Below are 25139 nucleotides of genomic sequence, written 5' to 3' on the forward strand. Positions count from 1 at the left end.
TATTTTGGTTGAATTTTACACAGCGATCACCATGCTTGAATCTTCTCGCATCGTGGATTTACTGGACGGCCTCTCTTTTTGAAGTAAGAAACATTTAAAAAGTGCAAGAGAAATTAAATACAGGTTTGTAAAAACATTATGAGTGGAAGACACATTTGATATTAGTAATTTTCATTAATTTATTTAGGATCGTATTTGTGTGATAATTATAACTATCCTGTCAATGTTGCCTCATCAGCGCGTAGAAAGTGTCTCGAATCGGAAGATTGTTTAAGGCAGAAGATGTTTTAATTTAGAAATATTTACTTTTCTTTCTCAAGGTATTAATTTTCGTCATTTTCCATCACTTGCCGATAGATGACAAACCAGGTTTTAAGAGAAGAGGACAGTAGGATTGATTGCGTACTAAATACAGTCGGCTTTTCGCTTTTTTGATTAAGCTGAAAAAAAAAAAAAAAAAAAAAAAAACGGAAAAACCTGAAGAACTAAGGTTCGAATCCTCACCTGGTTATAATATTATAATATTTCCTTGGCCCCGCCTTTGTGAAAAATGGCTTAAATCTTTTTCCAGAAACGTTTTTGACTGATTTACGCGTCCGATGCAGATGTTATCAGACGTTATTTAACAAATAGAGAAGCCTTGGCTGTGCTCTGTTCTGTTATAAAGCACGCAGGAAGCGGCTAGAGCACGAAAGAAGTGTAGGGAGAAACACGAGACGTAGTCGAGTGTTTCTCCCCACTTCTTGAGTGCTCTAGCCGCTTCCTAAGTGCTTTATAACAGAACAGAGCACAGCCAAGGCTTCTCTATTTGTTTTATAATAAAGAATCCACTAAATTCCCCGAGCATTACTTTCAATTTTCAAAACAAACTTTATTTCCAAAGCGAACAACAGTGTCGTCAGCATGCTCTATACTCTCACAAAGCACGCTACAATAAGCCAATCAGAATCCCTGTTAGAATGGTTCAAATAATCTGATTGGCTGTACAAGATTAAAGCTGTCAAAAGTGTCAAACCATCAAAGTTAAAAAACCATCAAAGTTCACCTTCTGCGACAGTTTATAAACTAAAATAGTTCGGTAGGTCGAATTTAACACTTTTGCTTGAAGTTTTTAAGTCTCTAATACAGAATCTTGAAGTGAAATGTTCAGTGAACTTCAGCCGAATTATGGCTCATAAAAACACGCGAGTTTTTTCACATGACAAGGTAGAAAACAAACTGTTCAGGGCGAGTGTTTTTTGAATGAACGACAGCCGAATTCACCGGAATATGAAGATCGCTCGGGATGACAGCGCCGCAAAACTCGGCTGCAGTGACAGATGTGACTTTCCACTCAACGCATCGGAAAGGATATCAGAGCAAGCTCTTATTTTTTCACTCGAAGGGCGGTCGATGTAGTTTCTGAGGTTTGCTGTGATGACCGGAGATCGCCATGATGAGCGAGCCGCGATGGACTTCAGTATGATCATATTCGCTCAGACACCGTCATGATTAGAATGAATTTTAAAAGTTATGCCAGTTTGATTATATTTTTCATCATTTCTGTTTTGTTCTGTTTTGTTTTTGAACACTGAACTTTATATACTATATGAGTGTTAGCTGTGTTTGATTTTTATTTCCGTACGTAAGCTTGCAATCTAACTGAGCGTGAATCAATCTTTAAAACCTCGAATGTCTATTTTGTTTTTCCTTAGAGGATTTTCGTATCTACTCACGTTTTAATAACGTAAGTTACGGGGCCTGGTATGTTTACAAACCTTTCTTTGGTTCTTCTGTTGCTACATGCCGGCTCGCTTGTTCCGAAATTTCACTTTCAATTATCGGAAAAAAGCTAAAAAGAAGTCCCGGAAAAGGTCGAACATAGTACAGTCTGGCAGATGGCGTGACAGGTTTAGCTCAGCTCTATGCTCTATACTCTCATAGAGCACGCTCTTTCAACCAATGACACCGCGCGTTATATCCGAACTTTATTATAAAATTTGATAGTCAGTGCCAACAACAGCAATTCGTAATTTCAAGTTTTCCACATCTTCGTGGAGGAGACGAAAGTTGTAGGAACAAAAACGTGCCACACGAAGCACAGCCTAGTGTAACACTAATGTGAGTTATTACTGAAGAGACCCACGGCAACATTTATTTGCTTAAATATTGATAATCTGGACGCCAACGAGGAGTCTCTCCTCAAATTGAACATTAGTAAAAACTAATCAAAATGAGTGTGATTCATCTCGTTATACAAAGCTATGGCGGAGTCAGTATAGCGAGTGTTTATCAGGTGTATAACTTTACAGAAAAAGCAGTCAGATATATAAGTTTTTCTCGCATTTATGTTTTCTTTTGTACCTATGCCCTCTGGGAAAAGATCACCACGCTGGCTTTACGAAACTGGTCGAATTTATGAAAGAAAAGGAGGTAAATGTTTTAGCAAAAAATTTCAAATTTAAGTTGTTTCTAATAATTATTACGGAAATGCTAGATGATGGATAAGTTAGGTGAATTTTCTCTAAATCAAAAAGAGTACGATAAATGAATGATTTTGAAAGATTTTGATAAAAATCCCGAGTCAATTGATGATAATGAAGGAAAATACCCCGACTTGTCTGACTTGTTTCGTTATTTCTCTATCTGAAGTTGAGCAGCGTGAGGAAGTTCATAGGTATTACAGATCAAGCTTTCAGAGCAGGGAATAATTTTGTAAGTATCCGAAATCGGTCGGGTGTTCGGTCACACTTAAGAGTTTGGCTTGCGGAATCTATAGAGTTAGTTACATCACGTACAACCTCTCCATATAAAAATTACCATTTGAAACCTGTTAATTTTGATGGTTTTATTAATTATTATCAGCTTGAAGCGTCTGAAAGTCGTAATAATAAAACTAATTAATCTGTTTTAATTTTTTTTAGCATGAAAAGTAAGACATGTGAATTGTGTCTGATCACAGTTTCGTTCTTTCATCCACTGCTATGCCAACCGAGCCACCACATATATAGACCTAAGACTAAACACGCACATCCATTATTCCTCGTTCTTTCATCCTCTGAAAAATCAAACACGCCACTAGCTGTGTAGATGCTCCCATTATTTTATTTAAGCGGCGCTGGTAGATGATTTGGTTTGATGATAGCCTAGAGTGACAGCTTTGAACCAGTGTGTTTGTCATCGAACTAAACGTTCTACTCCTCAAACCAACGGACACACCAGTCAAACCAATTTGTTTTGTCAACTGATCGAAGGAAGACTTCACTCAGCTAACTTGCTTACCTGTGTTGATAAACCTATGTCATTTCAACACTGCACGGCCACAATTTTATGCTATTTTAAACCTATTTCTGGTGTCTTTACCATGGCTAGAAGCTCCTCCAGTTTCGTTTCCCATAGCACAGTAAGAACAAAATCCGCGACTCAGAGCAGCCCCTTTGCAACAACTTCCGCTAGCTTGCCAATGAACTAACTATACAGTAATAGGGGTATTCTGCTCGAATCTCCAACTAAACGAGTACGCAGATCGCTAAGAGGTGTCTAGGTCAGTTTTATTATCATCTACGTAGGCATCGTCGCTTGACGCTTTTCGTCGCATGGTTCAACCGTACCTGTACATGCGTCTTTTTCATTTCTGGTTTGCTCAGCCATCGTGTCAAATGAGATAAGCGTCATTTCATACATCGAGCTCCAGTGACTATCACACGGTATTTTTAAAACTTAAACCTCTCCCCTCTGTGCTCATATTTGGTAGCATTTTAAACTGAACGAACAAGGCAGCCACAGGGCTCTATGCCAAAATACACTGAACCTGATTCAGTTGTGGATGGTAAGTGATGTAAGCCTTATTCGTTTAATGTAATTTGATCCAAACGGAGTCTCATATGCCGTAGGTAAGTCTCTTGACGATTTTCATACCATGAGCTTATCTTTTTTGTGGAAATGAAAATGTTGCTGACGATATTTGAAATATGGTTTAGTTTCTCAGCCGGATTTTCTTGTTATGTGGGCTACTTCCTGATGCCGCAATGTTTCCTCAATCATACAAATGTTACGTTCAAGAAAACGATTCATGTGCCGCTTTAACTATGGAGACTTGAAATATTTCGCCTTGGTTAAGCTGAGCTGGTGCTTATGTTCCAAGTTTATTCCAATGCTTACTCAACCATACGAGTATTAGCGAAGGGCCAAACGGGCGCAATATCTTGTTTACATTTAAATGTCTCTTGTAAGATAGATTATTATGCTAAAGATCCTATGTCAATTTGCATCTGAACGAAAGAGTGTTCATGCAGAATTTTTTATACTGAATTAGCTTTCGTTCTCGCCAAGTTTTCTCTTTTGCGCCTGAACAAAAAGCAAAAGAACTTTCCGTACGTTTTTGTCTTCCAAAAAGCTGAAGATAAATAATTTGGTGGTCCTAGCTGTTCAGCGTCAAATTACCTCACAGAAGCTGGTTTTGAAGATAATTTTTCACAACAGCATTTCCTATACTTATTGTATAGCGCCACGCAAAAAATATTTATTCTGGCTGCTTCTTTCGATATGAATTTGACATGATCTTGACAAAAACGGAAAAAAAAGGCTGTACTCCTAAACTTGAATCATTAGGAATTGATTAGTTCAGGAAATGTAAAGCTGCAAAGCGCCGCGTCAAAGCGCTATTCCTATCCCCTGTCAATGCACCATCCATCAAACATTGATTGAACTATTTCATTAACAGTCAGGCTGATAGAGACTCTTGGGGAAATGTAGAAAATGCACCTTTAAACATAAAGGCCAAAGTTGACTACAGATTCTTGAAGTCAAATTAAAGAAATAACGATAGGAAACTATATCAATTAATTCATGAGAGAGAGCATTTCGTTTGTGTTCTATTAAACAAGTATTTACTCAGGCACAACGACTACAAGAATTGAGATTTGTTTTGATTTTGTAGGGAACGTTGAAATGTTGGTTTCATTGAGGTAAAATATTGGAAAAGTTCTCGTTTTTAACATTTTAATTTTGACATTAAAGTGATCCGAAATGTGACGTGTGCTTTCCCATGATTATGCAGGCTATGAAAACACAGTGTAAGGAAACAAATTTATAAGGAATTTGTCTCCACGTTTTGTGCATTGTTACGATCAATCACCGTAGAATTCTAAATAACAAAACCTTGCGTTCCAAGACGCCATTGACTTAAAGCTAAATTATCATTTTTTTTTATTAAACTTAATTGCGTGTTATTTGCCCAGTGCATTATTTTTTGTCGAACTAATAGAGCCCACTGAAGGTCTGTCATTGATTCACAGCTGCTCATGATCAAGAAAAAACCGACAAATTCACAAAGAACTAGTACAATGACATACGTAGAACATAATTTCGCAATTTCCCCAGATTTCCTTCACTTTCCTAGATTACATTGAAATTGTTCATTCCACCGAAGGCAACTTTCTCTTTGGTTCGTCACACTGTTCGTGAGACCACTTGGCTAATTACCCACTAAAATGAATTTTAAAATACGGAGCACCTGCCTTAAGACTGGCGAGAAAGTACAAAATCTTCTTTTCCGCACGTAAAGAGGGTGTCTTTCTTGTTTGTTTGTTTTTCATACACAAGTTTATGAATTAAAATCAACGGGGAGATCTAAGGCAAAAATGGGATTATTTATAGGAACGGACTGTAAATGACATGTGACATGTCCTAATTTGATGGTAAATCAATAATTATCCCTATTCAATAAATTATGGGTAACATCCATAAAAAATACTCTGCGTCTATGTAACTTAACTCAAATCTATCATATAAGGCTTGCTTTGAAGACAAATAGCTTCTAAACGGTGTTCATAAGTTTGATCTCTTGACTGAGCTCTAAGTAGTTTTTCTGTGACTTTCAAAGCGGAAGACAAAGCCCGTGTTGTACGTGTCTTGAAAATTGATATGAGGCATGTTGGATTTGAGATCCATTTGAGGACTCCCACACGCAAACATTTATGTTTGATATTCCTGTCCAGCTTTCAAGAAGAGATGCGACCGAGACCCGCATTGATATTCATAGCAAATCATTTTGAAATGGTTAAAAAAAGGAAGGGATCAGGAATAACCTCTTTAGTTTATCAGGGTTCATCAGTCTCGGGCCATTGAATTCTCAAACCGTTGGACAGGGGAAGCAACCTTATCGATCTCCAAAGGTATACCGTTTTTTTTATGTTAGATCAACCTTAAAAAACGCTTGGATCAGTGCGGCTGAGATGTAAATTTTTCCTTTTTTTTTAATCTTCCTTTAGTACTAAGAGGCTACAAGTCTATTTGCTGACAGCGGACTTCAGTGAATTCTATCACAGGTGCGTTAAATTGCCATGAGACGTTCAACACTTCTTAACTCATAATAACTTGGAGGGAAACAAGTTGACCTTGTGAGGCGAATATATAGGCAGATTGATTTCCTGTTTGCAAACTAATACTAATAACGTTACAGTCCATCAAAAATAGTTATATACATGCGCCAACGGTGTCTTCAATAAGATATCATACATTATCTTTGGTGTTTATTTTTTATTCTACCGGATATTGAACTGAGAATAAAAGGTTACTTATAACGAATATCATGTTATTTTTATCGTTAGTTTCTGATAATTTTCGTTATTGGTATTATGCGACATTATGCGACCAAATGTAGGAACCGTCCAGAAAATTTGAAAATACTAATAAGAAAAACTATTTCTGAAAGTTATCTTTATCTATCGGGACGGAAAACGACAAATGAGAAGATGAGAAATAAGAAACGCTTTCGTCATAAAGGCAAACCAACAACAAAGACCAGTATTTATATATTTTAAGGATGGGAATACTTAATGCTTCTATGCAGAAATGCTTAACCATCATTTTAATACTAAGATTTTTTCACTGGGGTTATTTACCGAGAAAATTAAAATGCCCTGCTGCATTCCTTTTCCTGTTTCCAGTATTTCCGTTCCTCTTCACGGCTTCAGTGACGTCCTGAAATATCATCGACTCAACCAAAGTGAACTTAGTTTAAAATAAAAAAGAAATTAAAAAAAAAATTTTTTTCCTTTGAATTCACAATCGATTCCTCTCACCACATCCCAGGTTGGTATCGAATAAGATTTTAGGGGGGCCATGGTTGTTCCCTTTACTGATTATTTATTCAGTAATAACAGTTTTATCCTATTCAAATTTAGCAACAGAAAAAACAGGAACTAAAGATGAAACCAGAAACTGAGTGGATTGTTATGACAGTCCTCTACGCCATCACGATGCTCGTAGCGTTTACAGGGAATAGTTTCCTCATCTACATCGTGTGGAAGAAGCCTGAAGTTAGATCACTGACAAGCTTTATGTTCGTCAACATGGCCATCGCTGATTTGCTAGTAACCTTGGTAGTGATGCCCTGGTCAATTTCCGCAATATATACAAGTGGTTTATGGATGATCCCGGGAGTATTTGGAAAAGTCATGTGCAAAGGTGTTGTATACATTGCTTATGTCACTTTAACAGCATCCATCCTCTGCCTGACGTTCATGGCGATCGACAGGTACTATGCCATCGTTCATCCCCTCCGTCGCCATCTTTGGTTTCGAAAGCCTAAACTAACCGTTCCATTTATTTGGATTGGGTCACTGGTCTCCATGTCTATTTTCCTTGTTATTCAAACCGTGGAGGACTACAATAATTCTTCCTATTGCACGCTATCTGTTTACATCTTGGGTGATCCAGATAGGGCTCTTCGAGGAATATTCCTCCTCTTTTTCGTCGTCAACTATCTCATCCCCTTGGCCGTTATTTCTTTCCTGTATACCATTACTGCATGGAATTTATGGTTCCATGTTGCACCTGGAGTGAATACTTTGAGAGGAAATCGAGCGCAGCTAGAAACCTCTAAAAGAAGAGTGGTTCGGATGCTCATTATTGTTACCTGTGCCTTTGCCCTTTGTTGGCTTCCACCACAAGTGGTCCACATGATGACAGTGATTCACGCATCTAAGGCTTACCTACATATACAGCCGATTGTCAGCTTTGTGTGTTTTTGGTTTGGACACGCCAACAGCGCCGTTAACCCATGGCTGTACATTTTTTTGAGCACCAAGATAAATACGGAATTTACTAGGATCGTCAGTAGAAAAAGCAGCCGGTTGCCTTCAAGTCTCACCATAAAAACATCAGATGCCGTTTTACCACCTGAAGATGAAGCAATCCAGAAAGAATCAAGAATATAATCTCTCTCATAACATGAAACTTTTATTACTAATTTGGTAACTGTAAGATAAAAATTCGCTTAGAACGGATTTGCGTATTTCTAATTATATAATATAATACAAACACCTATATACGGTTTCATAAAAGCTATTGTAATAATCCGAGTAATTGATAATTGCAATTAAATTTCGACAAGAACCGTTCCGTGTGCATACCGTTTTCGCGATAATAATTTAATTTTAACTATTTCAGGTTATAATTAGCTGTTTTGAAAGGAGATTTGTAAAAGCCTTCGGTTATGACATACACAATTAAAGCAAAAGAAATACTTATGGACCAAGAATCGTCTCATTCCGTTTAGAATGGAGCGCGCCAACCACTTGGCCACCCGATCTCCCTTAAGGTTGTAATATTTGTTCTTTTTTTTGTCTGAATTTGTTCTGAAATAATACAATCTTGAACAAAAAAAAAAAAGAAAAACAACTGAAAAGGAAAAGAGAAAATGAACCTAATATTCAGCCTTGGACATTTCAGAAGAGTATAGAGAAATAGAATTCAATTTTCAGAACTATCCAGCAAATTCTTTTGTTGTTGTTGGTGTCAAACGAGGTATTTCACAGTCATTACCGGCGATCTAGCTAATAAGCGAACTAGCTAATTAACGCGCGCGGAAAGCGCAATTCACCTGTCCGCTATCTACTAATTTGGTTTGTTTATTCATAATTTTCTCATTGATACTAACCAATCGTTCCTCACAGTTTTCTTTAATTCTGTAGCACACGATGATAGTTTCAGCTGAAATCCAAGTGAGAGCTCTGTGTAATGGGGCGTTAATTTTGTTTTTTAGGTTTCAAGTGTCATAGGCACAAAATGGGGACAATAAGAAAAAATGAGATTTTCAAGGGGAACTCGGCAATACCTCGACAGAGTACCATAAGAAATATGCACTTTATTTTACAACGAGCAAGCAGCTGAGAACCTGAAAAAATAATCTGAGGCCTCGTTAAGAATTTGAACATCAGACCTTCCCATGGTGCCTTAAACTACGGAGCTGCGTTACAAGCCAGTCCAGCATACTGATAAGATCGGAAATCAGTATTTGCTTGAATATTCATCGGAAACTTTCGAAGAGATGGGGGAGACTCTGTGACCCTTAGTAGGTGGAGTGGGAACACTCGCCTCCTCATATGTAGTTGTGGCTTGAGTTCGACTCAGCGATTTTGGCGATACTTGTGGGTTGACTTGGTTACTGTTTTTTTTTCTTCAGTTATCCTAATTTTTCTCCCAATATTGATAACATCTATATCATTTTAGGATTATCCAGAAAAAATAAGAATTCCCGTGAAGAAAATAACCGCGATTGCTCTTGGAGAAGAGGTGGAAAAAAAACAAAACAAGGAACGTCTCAGTGAACACGACGAAACAAGTATCAAATTCCTAGAAGAGGCCATCAATTGCATACCTCCCGCAATTGAGGATGGAGCTGATTTTGAAAATGCCGCTTTCATTTTTAACCTCCAGCCGGGCAGTTTATTGTTATAGCAGGAAAGGGGGATTGGCAATATTAATTTTCCGAGGATGGCAGCAACAATATAACCTGTAAATGTGTCCGCAAACCCTGGTTGATGTACCTCTGGAACAAAGGCACATTTGGTTTTTCTAGTATCACCTTGTTATTGTTTCTTGCTGAAATAGTCATCAAGGCTTTTAGGTCTAATTAAGTGTAATCTTGAATAGCTAAATGTAGGTTTTATTTCTCATTTAGTTGTGCATTTGAAAGCCTCAAACACTCTAGCCAAAGGTACCGGTTTAGTTAATTTCTTTGCGATACACAGAACGTCATTGCCTTCGTAGTTCCCGATTTGTTCTGAAAGCCGCTCTTGTAGACTAAATTGTTGAATAGTAATAAGTAAATACAGGGAGATTTTGGATGCGACCTCCCTTTGAAAAGGCCTCTATGGAAAAAGAGAGTGTTGTGAAGTGTTCTTACGATGCAAGGTTTTTTAAGGTTAGCATTCAAAGATTGTGCCACTCCTACCCCCTTACGATAGGTTCCATTTTTGTCTTTCTCCTCTGGTCGTGCAATTACTTGAAATTTTGTCTCTAAACTGGTGGTGTTGAGTACTTTATTTTTAGTTTCCTAAATGCCACTCGTAAAAGTTTTAGCTGATTATTGTATAGTCGTTGTACGAGTCTCATCAAGTTCAGAAGCCCGCAAGGTCTTTTTCTAATTTTAACATTAATAATAGTTGGTGCTGACTCTATTTTTGAGACCCGTTTCTCGAACAAAGACGTTCATCGGTGGTCATGTTTGGATGTGATTAGTGAACTTCTATAAAAAATACATTTGTCCGGGTCAGAATTTTGAACAAGGGGTTAAACTCTGCTAAGACAGTCAGCGCTTTACCCACATGTTCACTAATAAGGTACTTTAGAGCGTGCACTACAGTGAATAAAAGAGAAAGAGACAGTTTGTTTAGAAATAGAAAATGTAATAAAGAAGAAGAGAACTAAGAGTCTTGGTATCTCCTGTTAGTGTGAGTCTCCTCAGAAGCTAGTTATCCCTGTCATTGAACCTTATAGAACGTTATACAACGGACAGCTAACGAAGTTACTCAGACACCAAACTACGAGACTGTTGCCAAAGTCGAAATAAAAATGAGGAAAGTTTTGAAGCAAAAAGGAGAGACGTAAACATATTTTTACATTGTTTACGATACTACATTTCATTATTCATCGTGAGAAATGTGTAGAAAATCCCTGCATGCAATAATGCATGGTTCTAATATTTTTCTTACTTAACCCTTTAACTCCCATGAGTGACCAAGACCGAATTTCTCCTGACCAAATCAATACAATATCAAACAGGCAAGTGATGAGAAACTAGTGGATTATTAGTTGATCCAATGCCAAATTCTCAGAGCTAACATCATAAAGGTTGTATCGCAAACGGTAAAGCGAATTACTAATGAGATCTTGGATGAGAAAGGGCTAAGGGACACACTGAAGTACCGAGGAATCCCAAACAAAAAATTGTTTCAGTTGATTCTCTAGCCTCGGTTACCTATTCTGTTCTTTTGACTTTATGTTTTTGATTTTATTTTTGGTATAACAGGAAACGCAAAGTTATTGTGATAGAGATTCAGCTTAAAAAAAAAAGCGTGCACATACTAATCAAACGATGGTGGAGTGTTTACAAGGTCACCTTCTGCCTCTCTTCAAATCAAAGGCTTGGCAACTAAGTACACAACTGTAAAATGGCCTATTCAAAGGGAAATAGATTGTCTAGAAATCCTGAAAGACTGCGAACGTTGTGGAAAAGTATATTAAAGTACCCTAATGATAAAGTAAATAACACAATTATTAGGTCATTCAATTCAGCATCCCGCTGCATGATCCTTCACAATGAAGGTTTAAAGCGAAAAGTGGGTCATCTCGCTCTGATGCCGGATGATCTGCAATACATAATTTACGTAGTTATATTTATGCTATACAGATACGGCACGTCTCGATGAATCACTTTCTCCCTTTAGTAATGTTTGGTTGAGTGGCGTGAAATACACGTGTTTTACATACATTTTGGTGGCTTATCAGTAACATAAACCGCACAAACTGAGTTAGAGTGTTGTCACTGTTCTCGAAATAAACCGGTTTTCGTTGCAGTAAACACCAGCAAAAACCAGATGATTTTTAATACATGAGAAGTCCTTTAGGAAAGAACCATTTGGTAAATTTATTTCCAAGGCCGCCAAAAATGCAGGAATACGTGGCAGAGTCATTGACCACTATATACGGATTTCGTCCATCTCACACCTCCTTTCAATGCAAGATGCAGATACCTCAGAAAATTTTGTTGCTTTATAACATAAGTACTAAGTGTAAGTACTAACCTGTTTTTTTCTGCTCAATTTCTGGCTCCTGCGCACTTTGTGCTTAGGCCATAAATCCGAGCGAAAAAAACTGGTTCTGTTACATGCAGTGCGGCCCTCGAACTCGGTTAGTAAGAGGTATCTCGTGCTCTCCAAACTTTTCGCGTACATCCATACCTCGATGTACGCACGCTAAGCATGGACCAATTCTTTATGAATCTGACAGTTTTAAACATCCTGTTTACGACGGTGATCGATATTTTTTCATTGAGGTCAATTCTGTCTTTAAGTAAGTATCCTGAGAAAGATAGTTAGGAAGTTTATTATACAAATTTGTCGAAACGTCCACAGATCGAGAGAAAAGCGAAGCAACTGCGTCAGTATTCACCTTTAATGAAAAAACCCTGAGAAATCAGTCACATTTGAAAAAATTAAATTAGTGCAGTCCTTTGGTTTTTCTACCTCTGCTAGACAATGGTTTTTCTCGTACTTAACCAATCGTTCTCAAAGTGTTTGTGTAGGCGCAAGAATTTGTACTATCATTTTTTGTTAGTGTTGGTGTTTCATAGTTTCGTGTTAGGTGTTTATTTTCTCGTCTTCCATTAGTGTCCTTTGTCAGTTACCAGTTTTGTACTTGTTATATTTATTTGCATATCGTATATATATTGGTTGCGCGTAAATTATTTGGTTAGTTGTCTAGTTTGTGAAAATTACCGTTACATATCTAGCTCTGGGTTTCATGTTTTCGTCTTTGGGTTGGTCACATTCGTCTTGTAAGTATCCTTGTTTATCTCGCTTTGTCGTTTTCCAGTACTTTCACTCATACGATGTAAGTTATTTTATGCTCATTCGCGTGTTTGTAATTTTGTCATTTTCAGTTACCGTATTCAACAATGTGTCAAGTTTGTTCTAGTAAAGTTTGAAATACGTGTGATTAGCGTTTGCGGCTATAGTTTGTGTTAATGGGATAGTTTCAAAGCCTCAAAAATTCGATTTTGGAGTCCCCCAGGGTAGCGCCTTAGGGCCCTTGCTCTTTATAATGTATATTAATGACATATCCCATGTGGTTAGATATTCTAATGTTGAGCTATATGATGATGATACGCTTCTTTACTTTGCTAGTGACGATGTTAACATCATTGAGTCCAATCTGTCATCTGATTTAGATAGTGTCACTCGGTGGCTTAGTGCTAATTACCTAATACTCAACTCTACCAAATCTAAAATCATGCCTGTGGGTACCCATGAAAGGCTTGCCTCTAAGTCGTTCTCCATATCATCTAACGGCCGAGACTTAGAGAGATCAGAAAAGTTTAAATATCTCTGGGTTTTTATGGACCCAACACTTTCTTTGAAGTCCCACATTAATTACTTGGGAAAGAAGATCTCGTCTAGATTAGGAATGTTGCGTAGAGCACGAAAGATCTTGCCTCAGTCATCCTTTATCATTTTGTACAACGCAATGATACTCCCCCTTTTTGACTATTGCTCAGTTGTATGGGATAGTTCTGGGGCTATATCTAAAGGGTATCTTGATAAACTTAATGGGCGTGTGGCGAGTATTATCTTAAATAGGGCTGTGAGTGAAACAGATATCATTCGTATTCTTGGTTGGCCTAACCTTCAGTCTCGTAGATATCAAGGCAGTTTTAGATATAATGGTGGGTGCACTTTTAATAATCTGCCCAAAGCAATAAGATCGCTGGAAAGCCCTAAAACTTTTAAAACTGAGTGAAAGCGGTTTTTTAAACAGATTTAATTAGTTATATAGACTTTGTATGTATTTTCTCCGATGAGTTTTACTTTTGTCTGTCAATTTTTTAGTAAGTTTGTATTGTCAAATTTTGTTTTTGCAGGGCTCTCTTTAAACTAGCCATGCTAAATGTGATGTCCCTGTTTAAATATTGTTTAAATAAAATAAATAAATAAAACGCTTTATTATAACATAGCGTGGGTGCTTGCTTGAGGTCAACTCTGTCTTTAAGTAAGTATCCTGAGAAAGATAGTAAGTTTATCATACAAATTTGTCGAAACGTCCACAGATCGAGAGATAAGCGAAGCAACTACGTCTGCATTCACCTTTAATGAAAAAACCCCGAGAAATCAGTCACATTTGAAAACGCTTTATTATAACATAGCGTGCGTGCTTGCCCTATATAAGTCCTATTGAGCTGCTATGAACAAAATCTTTATTTACGCATGCTCGTACGTAAATAAGATGACGTGAGCGTTTTTTTTACTTGGCTTCAGAGTTTCCGGCCTTTAATTGGGAATTTACTAAAACCAAAACATTCACAATTGCACTCTATCACAATAAAAGGTTTCTTCGCGCAGATCCTTGTTGTCGCTCTGTTTTCTATAAAAGAATTTGCTCATGCTTTTAGCTGTGCGTATAACGTAACGTCAGAAGACTCGTGTTCTTGTAGTTTATTGTTATGTTTAGATCTAGATTTGATGCGCTATAGTGTACTGCACCATTACCTAAAAATAAAAATTTGGTCATCATCAACTATAACTGCCGTCGTCTCCATTTAGGGCAGCAGAGGTTTTCATATGTCAGACACGTTCACCCAAAGTGTAGGCGGTAGATATAATCCAATGATCAACAATCACTGTTAATATGTGTTTTGGCGTTCAACTTTACAAAATATTCATTTAGTTTGGGTTTCCTCATTTCTTGTTTACCAAATGGGTTATCCATCTATAATGTAAATTTTAACGAAATTTTTTACTTTAATTTTTTATAAGGAAGAGACTTTTATCATTCTATTTTGTGATCAGCATTTGTCATGTTCTGCTTGCATTTAAATACTACTCTGAATCAGGTGAAGTCTCCAGAATCACGTTTTAATCTAAACTATGATGGAACTTGTAAAATAATCATCGAAGGCCATCTTACATTAAAAATTTGAAATACGTCTTCGGGTCAGTGAAACTAACGAAATCTTTACATTTGGGATTTATTTGGCAAGGAAATTGGGGATTTAAGATCCAGGACTGTAAATATTATAAATGAAGGAGGAGACAAGATATGGGAGTTTCTTCAGTTGGATTCGAAAAGACAGATCGAAAAGCTAGAAAAGACACCCACTGTAATCCGCTGTAACAATAAATTAGCCATGTAAACATATTTTCCAAAATTCTGATCACAAGAAGGTCTTAACGAAAACCGTGTTCTCACGCAATACATACGTAATAAAAAATGATAACAAATTAAACATTTCTCAGTTATCTTGACAACTGATAAGTCTTTAAAAAATATCCACAGTGATAGCGTAGGCATTCTGCACGCAAAAAAAGTAGCATATAAAAAGTAAACATATTTTCAGTAATTTTTATGAAAAAAAAGAGTACGGTATGTTACCACACAATAAAAAAAAATAGGAAAAAAGATTAAAAATGAAACAATTTGAATTGACGTAATTCGAAATTGAAATTGTAAAAATTTGAAAGAAACATGTCATCAAGGCGTTTGGTTGAATTTTACACAGCGATCACCATGCTTGAATCTTCACGCATCGTGGATTCACTGTACGGCCTCTCTTTTTGAAGTAAGAAACATTTAAAAAGAGCAGGAGAAATTAAAAACAGGTTTGTAAAAACATTATGAGTGGAAGACACATTTGATATTGGTAATTTTCACCTATTTATTTAGGATCGTATGTGTGTGATAATTAGAACTATCCTGTCAATGTTGCCTCATCAGCGCGTCGAAAGTGTCTCGAATCGGGAGATTGTTTAAGGCAGAAGATGTTTTAATTTAGAAATATTTACTTTTCTTTCTCAAGGTATTACTTTTCGTCATTTTCCATCACTTGCCGTTAGAGGATTGGTTCCGTACTGCATACAGTCGACTTTTTACTCTTTTGATTACACTGAAAAAAACAAAAAAAAAAAAAAAACAAGAAAAAAAACGGAAAAACCTGAAGAACTGAGGTTCGAGTCCTTACCTGGTTATAATATTATAATATTTCCTTGGCCCCGCCTTCGTGAAAAATGGCTTCAATCTTTTTCCAGAAACGTTTTTGACTGATTTATGCGTCCGATGCAGATGTTATCAGACGTTATAATTTGCATATCTTGGGACGAGAGGAAATAAATTTGTAGATGGTCGGTGCCAGCAACAGCAATTCGCAATTTCAAGTTTTCCACATGTTCGTGGATGAGACGAAAGTTGTAAGAACAAAAACGTGCCACACGAAGCACAGCCTAGTTTGACTCTGTGAGTTACTACTGAAGAGACCCACGGCAATATTTATTTGCTTAAATATCGATTATCGGGATGCCAACGAGGAGTGTGTCCTCCAATTGAACATTAGTAAGAACTAATCCAAATGAGTGTGATTTATCTTGTTATACAAAGCTATGGCGGCGTATAGCAAGTGTTTATCAGGTGTATAACTTTACAGAAAAAGTAGTCAGACATAGAAGTTTTTCTCGTATTTTTGTTTTCTTTTGTACCTATGCCCTCTAGGAAAAGATCGCCACGGTGGCTTTACGAAACTGCTCGAATTTATTAAAGAAAAGGAGGTAAATGTTTTAGCAAAAAGTTTCAAATTTAAGTCGTTTCTAGTAATTATTACGGAAATGCTAGATGATGGAGGAATTAGGGGAAGTTTCTTTAAATTAAAAAGAGTGTGATAAATGAATGAAATTGAAATATTTCGTTAAAAATTCCGAGTCAGTTGATGATAATGAAAGAAAATATCCCGACTTTTCTGACTTGTCTCGTTATTTTTCTATCTGAAGTTCATAGTTATTATCAATCAAGCTTTCAGAGCAGCGAATAATTTTGTAAGTATCCGAAATCGGTCGGGTGTTCGGTCACACTTTAAGAGGTTGGCTTGCGGAATCTGTAGAGTTGGTTACATCACGTACAACCTTTCCATATAAAATTACAATTTGAAACCTGTTAATTTTGATGGTTTTATTAATTATTATCGGCTAAACGCTTCTGAAAGTCGTGTTAATAAAATTATCTTTTATCTGTTTTTATTTTTTTAGCATCAAAAGTAAGACACGTGCATTGTGTCTGATCACAGTTTCTCTACTCACCAAGCCTCCATGACCTTCAAAACATAAAATGTAATTTTGTCAATGGGCAGCTAGCTGTGGGTTCGTTTTTTGTTCGGAGCCAGTTGAGAAGTGATTTGGCCTCTGAAAAATTCAAGCATTTGCGAGACTTCTTGGAAACTTCAAATTTCTTAATCTACAGATTAACATTAAATATTGGGAATTTTGGATCAAATGCATCTATTAATGATGCATGACACAAAAAGATGGATAACATGGAGATGTAAAGTGAGAAAAAAGTGGGATGACATCTCTGAATAAATTCCGTCTCTATGCTTTTCTTTTGTTCTGTAAAACCAGAAAAGTCGTCGTTACGGACATAAATGCAATGTTTGTTTTTCCAAACCAATGTATATCATAGTTGTAATCCTTTTAAGGTCTTTTAACCCTCCTAATGTAGCTTAGTTAAAAATTGATCACGTAGGCATCGTCGTTTGATACAAGCACTTTGATCGTCGCTTGATAATACGAGCACTTTGATCGTCGCTAGATAATACAAGCGCTTTTCCTTCGCACGGTTCAACCGTACCTGCAATTTCCAGACATAAATTCGTTACTATAAGTTGTTATGTAGACCTAAGACTGCACATTAAATGAGTATTCCTCGTTCTTTCATCCAAGCCAACCGAGCCACCATTTAGACCTAAGACTTAACATGCACATGCATTAATCCTCGTTCTTAGATAGATACACTCGACTCCCGTTATTGCGGACAACCTCGGGGGAGATGTTGTGTCCGTAATAGCGAGAGTTCGTAATAGCGGGGTACTAGAGAAAATCAGTTATTTGGTCTCTAAACCTATGAAATAATATGTAAGTACGCAAGCATAAAGTTTCTAACGTGGCCTCACGAAGCGGATAAAGATTCGGCCGCAAGCAGGAAATTCTCATGTTCGCAGCCAATTGAAGAATGGTTTCTGTATTTTCTTTTATCGTAATGTCGCTTTGCATTATGTAAGTCAGGATTTTGGACGAAGTACTTAAGTGTCCGCTATAGAGAGAGAAAAGACAAGTGAAATGTTTCGCTGGGTGGCATGAAAGTGTCCGCATTTCAGTAATAGCCTGAGTCCGTAGTAAAAACGGGAGTTTAATTCAGTCATTTCTTGATGCGTTTCACCGGGGCCTTTGTCGCCCTGTATTGTGCAGATGCTCCTATTATTTTACTTAAGCGGCGTTGGTAGATGATTTGGTTTGATGATAGTGTGGAGTGACAGCTTTGAATCAGTGTGTTCGTCATCGAACTAAACGTTCTACTTCTCAAACCAGCGAGTGCACCAGTCAAACCAGTTCGATTTGTCAACTGATCGAAGGGAGACTCCACTCCGCTAACTTGCTATTGTCAAAAAATCAAACTTTGCTTATAAACGGAATTTGTTATCGAGTGTAATAACAAATCGAGTCGGAGTGGACGTGATTGTCTGTGTTTGGTCGAGGCTAGTACAAAGTCTAGAGTTCCATTCACTAGGGCCCGTCTCTTTACCAATTACTGTCATCTCGCTAGCGCAGAGAGGCGGACTTTGTACAGTTGTCAATTTCACTTGAGCTTAAAATGTCTTCTCACGCGTTTTCTTGTTTCCTATCAGATCCATCACATATAAATTACACATGCCCGTGAAGAGTCTGAGATTTGATTAATCATAAAATCATAATGCTATCGCAGATGAGTTATAAATCGGGACTAAATTACGAATGATCTTTGTTAAGATCGACGGTGGACTGTTGTTGGTTGTCTATAGTCAAGAGAGTCTGCGGGTAAGTCACCATCTATTATTTTCCATGAATTTATTTTTAAGTTTCTTAAAACAAAATGTCTGTTGTCTCAGCTAACGACCAAACGGCTAGAGATCACAGCCCTGTGCATGGTTTGCGCGGCTTTGTCTGTTTTCGTGAGAGTCGTTTTGTTACCTGTGTTGATAAACCTGTGTCATTTCAACACTGCACGGCCACAACTTTGTGCTTTTTTAAAACTATTTCTTGTGTCTCTACCATGGCTAGAAGCTCCTCCAGTTTCGTTTCCCATAGCACAATAAGAACAAAATCCGCGACTCAGAGCAGCCCCTATGCAACAACTTCCGCTAGCTTGCCAATGAGCTAACTATACAGTAATAGGGGTATCCTGCTCGAATCTCCGACTTAACAAGTACACAGATCGTGAAGGGGTGTCCAGGTCAGTTTTATTATCATCCACGTGGGCATCGTCGCTTTACGCTTTTCATCGCACGGTTCAACTTATTTGCTCAGGCATAATGTCACATGAGATAAGCGTCATTTCATTTATCGAGCTCCAGTGACTATCACACAGTACTTTTAAAACTCAAACCTCTCCCCTCTGTGCTCATTTTGGCTAGCATTTTAAACTGAATGAACAAGGCAGCCACAGGGCTCTACGCAAAAATACACTGAACCTGATTCAGTTGTGGATGGTAAGTGATGTAAGCCTCATTCGTTTAATGTAATTTGATGCAAGCAGGAGCCTTATATGCCGTAGGTAAGTCTCTTGATGATTTTCATACCATGAGCTTCTCTTATGTTGAAATGAAAATGTCGCTGACGATAGTTGAAATATGGTTTAGTTTCTCAGCCGGATTTTCTTGTTATGAGGTCTACTTCCTGATACTGCAATGATTCCTCAATGATACAAATGCTACATTCAAGAAAACGATTCACATGCCGCTCTAACTACGAAGACTTAAAAGCCGAGCTTGTACTTATGTTTATTCCAACACTTACTCAACCATACGAGTATTAACGGCGAAGGGCCAAACTGGCGCAATATGCTAAAGATCCTATGTCAATTTGCATATGAACGAAAGAGCGTTCATGCAGAATTTTTTTTTACTGAATTAGCTTTTTGTTCTCGCCAAGTTTTCTCTCTTGCGCCTGAACGAAAAGGAAAGAAACTTTCCGTACGTTTTTGTCAAAAAAGCTGAAGATAAATAATTGGGTGGTCCTAGCTATTCAGCGTCAAATTATTTCGCAGATGCTGGTTTTGAGATAATTTTTCAAAAAGCACTTCCTATACTTATTATATAGCGCCAAGCAAAAAAATTTATTCTGGCGGCTTCTTTTGATATCAATGCGAGATGATCTTAACCAAAACTGAAAAAAAAGGCTGTATTACTAAACTTAAATGTTAAGAAAATGTAAAGCTGCAAAGCGCCGCGTCAAAGCACTATTCCTATCCCCTGTTAATCCACCATCCATCAAACATAAATTGAACTGTTTTATTAACAGTTAGGCTGATAGAGACTCGTGAGGAAATGAAGAAACTGCATCTTTAAACATAAAGGCCAAAGTTGACTACAGATTCATGAAGTCAAATTGAAGAAATAACCATAGAAAACTATATCAGCTAATTCATGAAAGAGAGCTTTTCGTTTTTGCTCCATTAAACAAGTATTTTTTCAGGCACTATCTTGAAGGGCGTTTAACTACCGCGTTTTATCGAAAGACAAAATCGGCAAGTCGATGTCGGATTTCAATTGATAAAAATAAATATCATGCAAAGAAAATTTTATATGAATTTAAAGTTTTGGTTCTGGTGTGGACTTTACTCCTGTGGTTGCTTCGCTTCGAGCATATATTCTTCTAAAATTAAAGTTAATTCATCTGTCATTTCAGCATGACAGCGCGCATTGCAGAACCGTCTCATTATTTCATTATCACGGATCTGTCAAAAATACGTGGGATCATTTACATGCAATTTAACTTCGATAGCAGGGCTATGAGGTAAAAATAAAATTGATCAGAAGGCCATGACGGAATTTTGACTTTAAAATGATCCGAAATGTGATCTGTGCTTTCCCATGATTATGCAGGCTATGAAAACACAGTGTAAGAAAACACATTAATAAGGAATTTGTCTCCACTTTCTGTGCATTGTTACGATCAACCATCGTAGAATTCTAAATAACAAGTCTTGCGTTGTGAGACGCCATTGACTTAAAGCTAAATCATCATTTTGTTATGAAACTAAATTGCGTGTTATTTGCACGGTGCATTGTTTTTTGTCGAACTAAGAGAGCCCAATGAAGGTCTGTGATTGATTCACAGCTGTTCATGATCAAGAACAAACTGACGAATTCACAAGGAAGTAAAATGACATACATAGAACATAATTTCGCAATTTCCTCAGATTTCCTTCACTTTCCTATATTTTCCTAAATTAAAATTGTTTATTCCACCGAAGGCAACTTTCTCTCTGGTTCGTCATCTCGTGAGACCACTCGGCTAATTATTCACTAATATGAGTTTTAAAATACGGAGCACCTGCCTTAAGACTCGCGAGAAAGTACAAAATCTCCCTTTTGAGTTAATTTTGAATTTCCGCACGTAAAGAGGGTTTCCTTTTTGTTTGTTTGTTTTTTTATACTCAAGTTTATGAATTAAAATCAACGAGGAGATCTAAAGAAAAAGTGGGATTATTTATAGGAACTAACTGTAAATGACATGACTTTCAAAGCGGAAGACTTAAGCCCGCGTTGTAGGTGCTTTGACAATTGATATGAGGAATGTTGGATTTGAGATCAATTTGAGGACTCCCACACTCAAACATTTATGTCTGATATTTCTGTCCAGCTGTCAAGAAGAGATGCGACCGAGACCCGCATTAATATTCATAGCAAATCATTTTGAAATGGTTAAAAAAAGGAAGGGATCAGGAATAAGCTCTTTAGTTCAGCAGGGTTCATCAGTCTCGGGCCATTGAATTCTCAAACCGTTGGACAGGAGAAGCAACCTTATCGATCTCCAAAGGTTTACCGTGTTTCTTATTTCAGATCAACCTGAAAAAACGCTTGGATCAGTGCGGTTGAAATGTTTTTTTTTCCTTTTTTTTAATCTTCCTTTAGTACTGAGAGGCTACAAGTCTGTTTGCTGACAGCGGACTTCAGTGCATTCTATCGCAGGTACGTTCAACTGCCATGAGACGTTCAACGCTTCTTAACTCACAACAATTTGGAGGGAAACAAGTTGACTATGTAAGGCGAATATATAGGCAGATCGGTTTCCTGTTTTCCAAACTAATTCTAACAACGTTACAGTCCATCAAAAATAATTATATACATGCGCCAACGGTGTCTTCAATAAGATATCATACATTGTTATCGCTTCCTTCTGATAATTTTTCTGATAATTTTCGTTATTGGTATTATGCGAACAAATGAAGGAACCGTGCAGAAAATTGAAAATAGTAAAAAAAAACTGTTTCTGAAAGTTATCTTTATTCATCGGGACGGAAAACGACAAATAAGAAGATGACAAATTAGAAACGCTTTCGTCATAAAGGCAAACCAACAACGAAGACCAGTATTTATATATTTTAAGGATGAGAATACTTAATACATCTATGCAGAAATGCTTAACCATGACTTCATTACTAAGATCACGCAAATCACAGCGCATGAAAGGAACGGAGTTTTAGACGAGCTCTCAGAGAATTCCAAAAAAGTACGCTATTTTAAGACTTGTGTATGTACGTGGGTTATTGAGCTCTTCCCTTAATGGCTCGTCTTACTGCACGGGCTTTTAGCACGCACTATTTATTACCAGCAAATTTTTTTATGGTAAACTCAAACGATGGAATTAAAATAGAAGCAAATATTAATTACGATATGGATACTGGAGAACCCTGAAAGCCTGCGATCAGTGGCCGATCGATTTAACATCACAAAATCGATTTTTTTTTCTTCTTTTTCGCAGAATTTGTGGAGGATTGCCAACAATCTTTCCGGTCAATATATGAGGTACCTACTAGTTTGAAATTGAGCACCGCTGGGCAAAATGATTAATTTCGGATCCTTCGCCCAAAGGAACGCGTTGGATCAGTGATCCAATGATCTTTCTTTAGATCACGCAGATCAGTGAACCGACGAATCCTTGTCCAGAGTGGATTTGATAGATCACTGATCTGAAAATGGATTTGCTCGAAAGGAACGCCACAGATCAGAAATCCTGATCCGGATTCTCCCAAAGGAACGCACCCTAAGATTTTTTCACTAGGGTTATTTATGGAGAAAATCAAAATGTCCTGCTGCATTCCTTTTCCTGTTTCCAGTATTTCCGTTCCTGTTCACAGCTTCAGTGGCGTCCCGAAATATCATCGACTCAACCAAAGTGAACTTTGTTAAAAAAAAAAAAAAAAAAATTTAAATGTTTTTGTTTCCTTTGAATTCACAATCGATTCCTCTCACCACATCCCAGGTTGGCATTGAATAAGATTTTAGGGGGGCCATGAGTGTTCCCTTTACTGATTATTTATTCAGTAATAACAGTGTAATCCTATTAAACTTTAGCAACAGAAAAAAACAGGAACTAAAGATGAAACCAGATACCGAGTGGATTGTTTTGACAGTCCTCTACGCCATCACAATGCTCGTAGCGTTTGCAGGGAATGGCTTCCTCATCTACATCGTGTGGAAGAAACCTGAAGTCAGATCACTGACAAGCTTTATGTTCGTCAACATGGCCATCGCTGATTTGCTTGTAACCCTGATTGTGATGCCCTGGTCGATTTCCACAATATATACAGACGGTTTGTGGATGATACCGGGAGTATTTGGAAAAGTCATGTGCAAAGGTGTTGTATACACTGCCTATGTCACTATAATAGCATCCGTCCTCTGCCTGACGTTCATGGCGATCGACAGGTACTATGCCATCGTTCATCCCCTCCGCCGCCATCTTTGGTTTCGAAAGCCTAAACTAACCGTTCCATTTATTTGGATCGCGTCACTGGTCTCCATGTCCATTTTCCTTGTTATTCAAACCGTGGAGGATTACAATAATTCTTCCTTTTGCATGCTATCTGTTTACATCTTGGGTGATCCAGATAGGGCTCTTCGAGGAATATACCTCCTCCTTTTCGTCGTCAACTATCTCATCCCCTTAGCCGTTATTTCTTGCCTGTATACCATCACTGCATGGAATTTATGGTTCCATGTTGCACCTGGAGTAAATACTTTGGGAGGAAATCGAGCGCAACTGGAAACCTCCAAGAGGAGAGTATTTCGGATGCTCATTATTGTTACCTGTGCCTTTGCCCTTTGTTGGCTCCCACCACAAGTGGTCCACATGATGATCGTCATTCGCGCATCTAAGTTTCAGCTACAGCCGATTGTCAGCTTTGTGTGTTTCTGGTTTGGACACGCCAACAGTGCCGTTAACCCATGGCTGTACATTTTTCTGAGCACCAAGATAAACACAGCATTTACTAGGATCGTCAGTAGAAAAAGCAGCCGGTTGCCTTCAAGTCTCACAATCAAAACATCAGATGCCGTCTTACCACCTGAAGATGAAGCAATCCAGAAAGAATCAACGATATAATCCCTCTCATAACATGAAACTTTTATTACCAATTTGGTAACTGTAAGATAGGAACTCGCTTAAAACAGATTTGCGTATTACTAATTATATAATATAATACAAACACCTGTATACAGTTTCAGAAAATTTACTGTAGTAATCCGAGTAATTTGATGAGAAATTGATAATTGCAACTAATTTCGACAAGAACCGTTCTATCGGCTGGTAAGAATAAAAAAGGGGATCCGTGGCATAGTGAACTTTAGGAAGAAGCATACTGGCATTGCTTCTGCGATGTTCTAGGCAGTGTGGTGAGGGTGCTGAACTAGTGATCTGGTGGTCACGGGTGCAAGCCCTCTAATCTAATACTTGCTGGATTTGTTCTCGTTTTTCCGTAGGGTCGATTCCTTGACTCGCTTTGTATACAGCCAACTGGTGTGCCCCCTGCTAGTTGGTATTTTTAAAGAATTTGATTATTTACAACATCTGTTTTCCAATTTGATTGAAATGAGCATGAGAGCCCTATGGGGTATTGGTCAAAAAGGAAACACTGACATGTTTATTCAGTGCTCCGGGTAGCGTTAATTAAGTGTATTTGCATACCGTTTTCGCGATGATAATTTAATTTTCACTATTTCAGATTATAATTAGCTGTTCTGAAAGGCGATTTGTAAGAGCCTCCGGTTATGACGTACACAATTAAAGCAAAAGAAA

At 37.6% G+C, this 25139-nt stretch overlaps 2 protein-coding genes across 9 annotated transcripts; both read left to right on the plus strand.

The window, feature by feature from the left end:
* The first annotated feature begins 34 nt into the window (after positions 1-34).
* On the plus strand, positions 35-8492 carry LOC131793422 (G-protein coupled receptor 83-like). 2 transcript variants are annotated; one of them, XM_066168164.1, is made up of 3 exons: positions 35-123; positions 6252-6308; positions 7167-8492. In XM_066168164.1, exon 3 carries the CDS (start codon positions 7191-7193, stop codon positions 8199-8201), a length of 1011 nt encoding a protein of 336 aa, XP_066024261.1. In that variant the 5' UTR covers positions 35-123; positions 6252-6308; positions 7167-7190; the 3' UTR covers positions 8202-8492. The 2 variants fall into 2 exon arrangements, with proteins under 2 accessions (XP_066024261.1, XP_066024260.1); XM_066168163.1 differs by lacking the exon at positions 35-123 and adding an exon at positions 5754-6155.
* On the plus strand, positions 3865-25129 carry LOC131793423 (allatostatin-A receptor-like). 7 transcript variants are annotated; one of them, XM_066168157.1, is made up of 4 exons: positions 15522-15641; positions 21974-22030; positions 22824-22867; positions 23417-25129. In XM_066168157.1, the coding sequence occupies exons 3-4, from the start codon at positions 22863-22865 to the stop codon at positions 24444-24446; spliced, it is 1035 nt and encodes a 344-aa protein (XP_066024254.1). In that variant the 5' UTR covers positions 15522-15641; positions 21974-22030; positions 22824-22862; the 3' UTR covers positions 24447-25129. The 7 variants fall into 7 exon arrangements, with proteins under 7 accessions (XP_066024259.1, XP_066024254.1, XP_066024257.1 ...); XM_066168158.1 differs by lacking the exon at positions 15522-15641 and adding an exon at positions 18790-18875; XM_066168156.1 differs by lacking the exon at positions 15522-15641 and adding an exon at positions 19018-19546.
* Positions 25130-25139: the final 10 nt, after the last annotated feature.

The sequence above is a fragment of the Pocillopora verrucosa genome, chromosome 6 (assembly GCF_036669915.1).
Source record: "Pocillopora verrucosa isolate sample1 chromosome 6, ASM3666991v2, whole genome shotgun sequence".
In the NCBI taxonomy this organism is placed as follows: Eukaryota; Metazoa; Cnidaria; class Anthozoa; order Scleractinia; family Pocilloporidae; genus Pocillopora; species Pocillopora verrucosa.

Coding starts and splice junctions, on each gene's coding strand:
- LOC131793422 (XM_066168164.1), top strand. CDS start 7,191: ATGAAACCAGAAACTGAGTGGATTGTTATGACAGTCCTCTACGCCATC.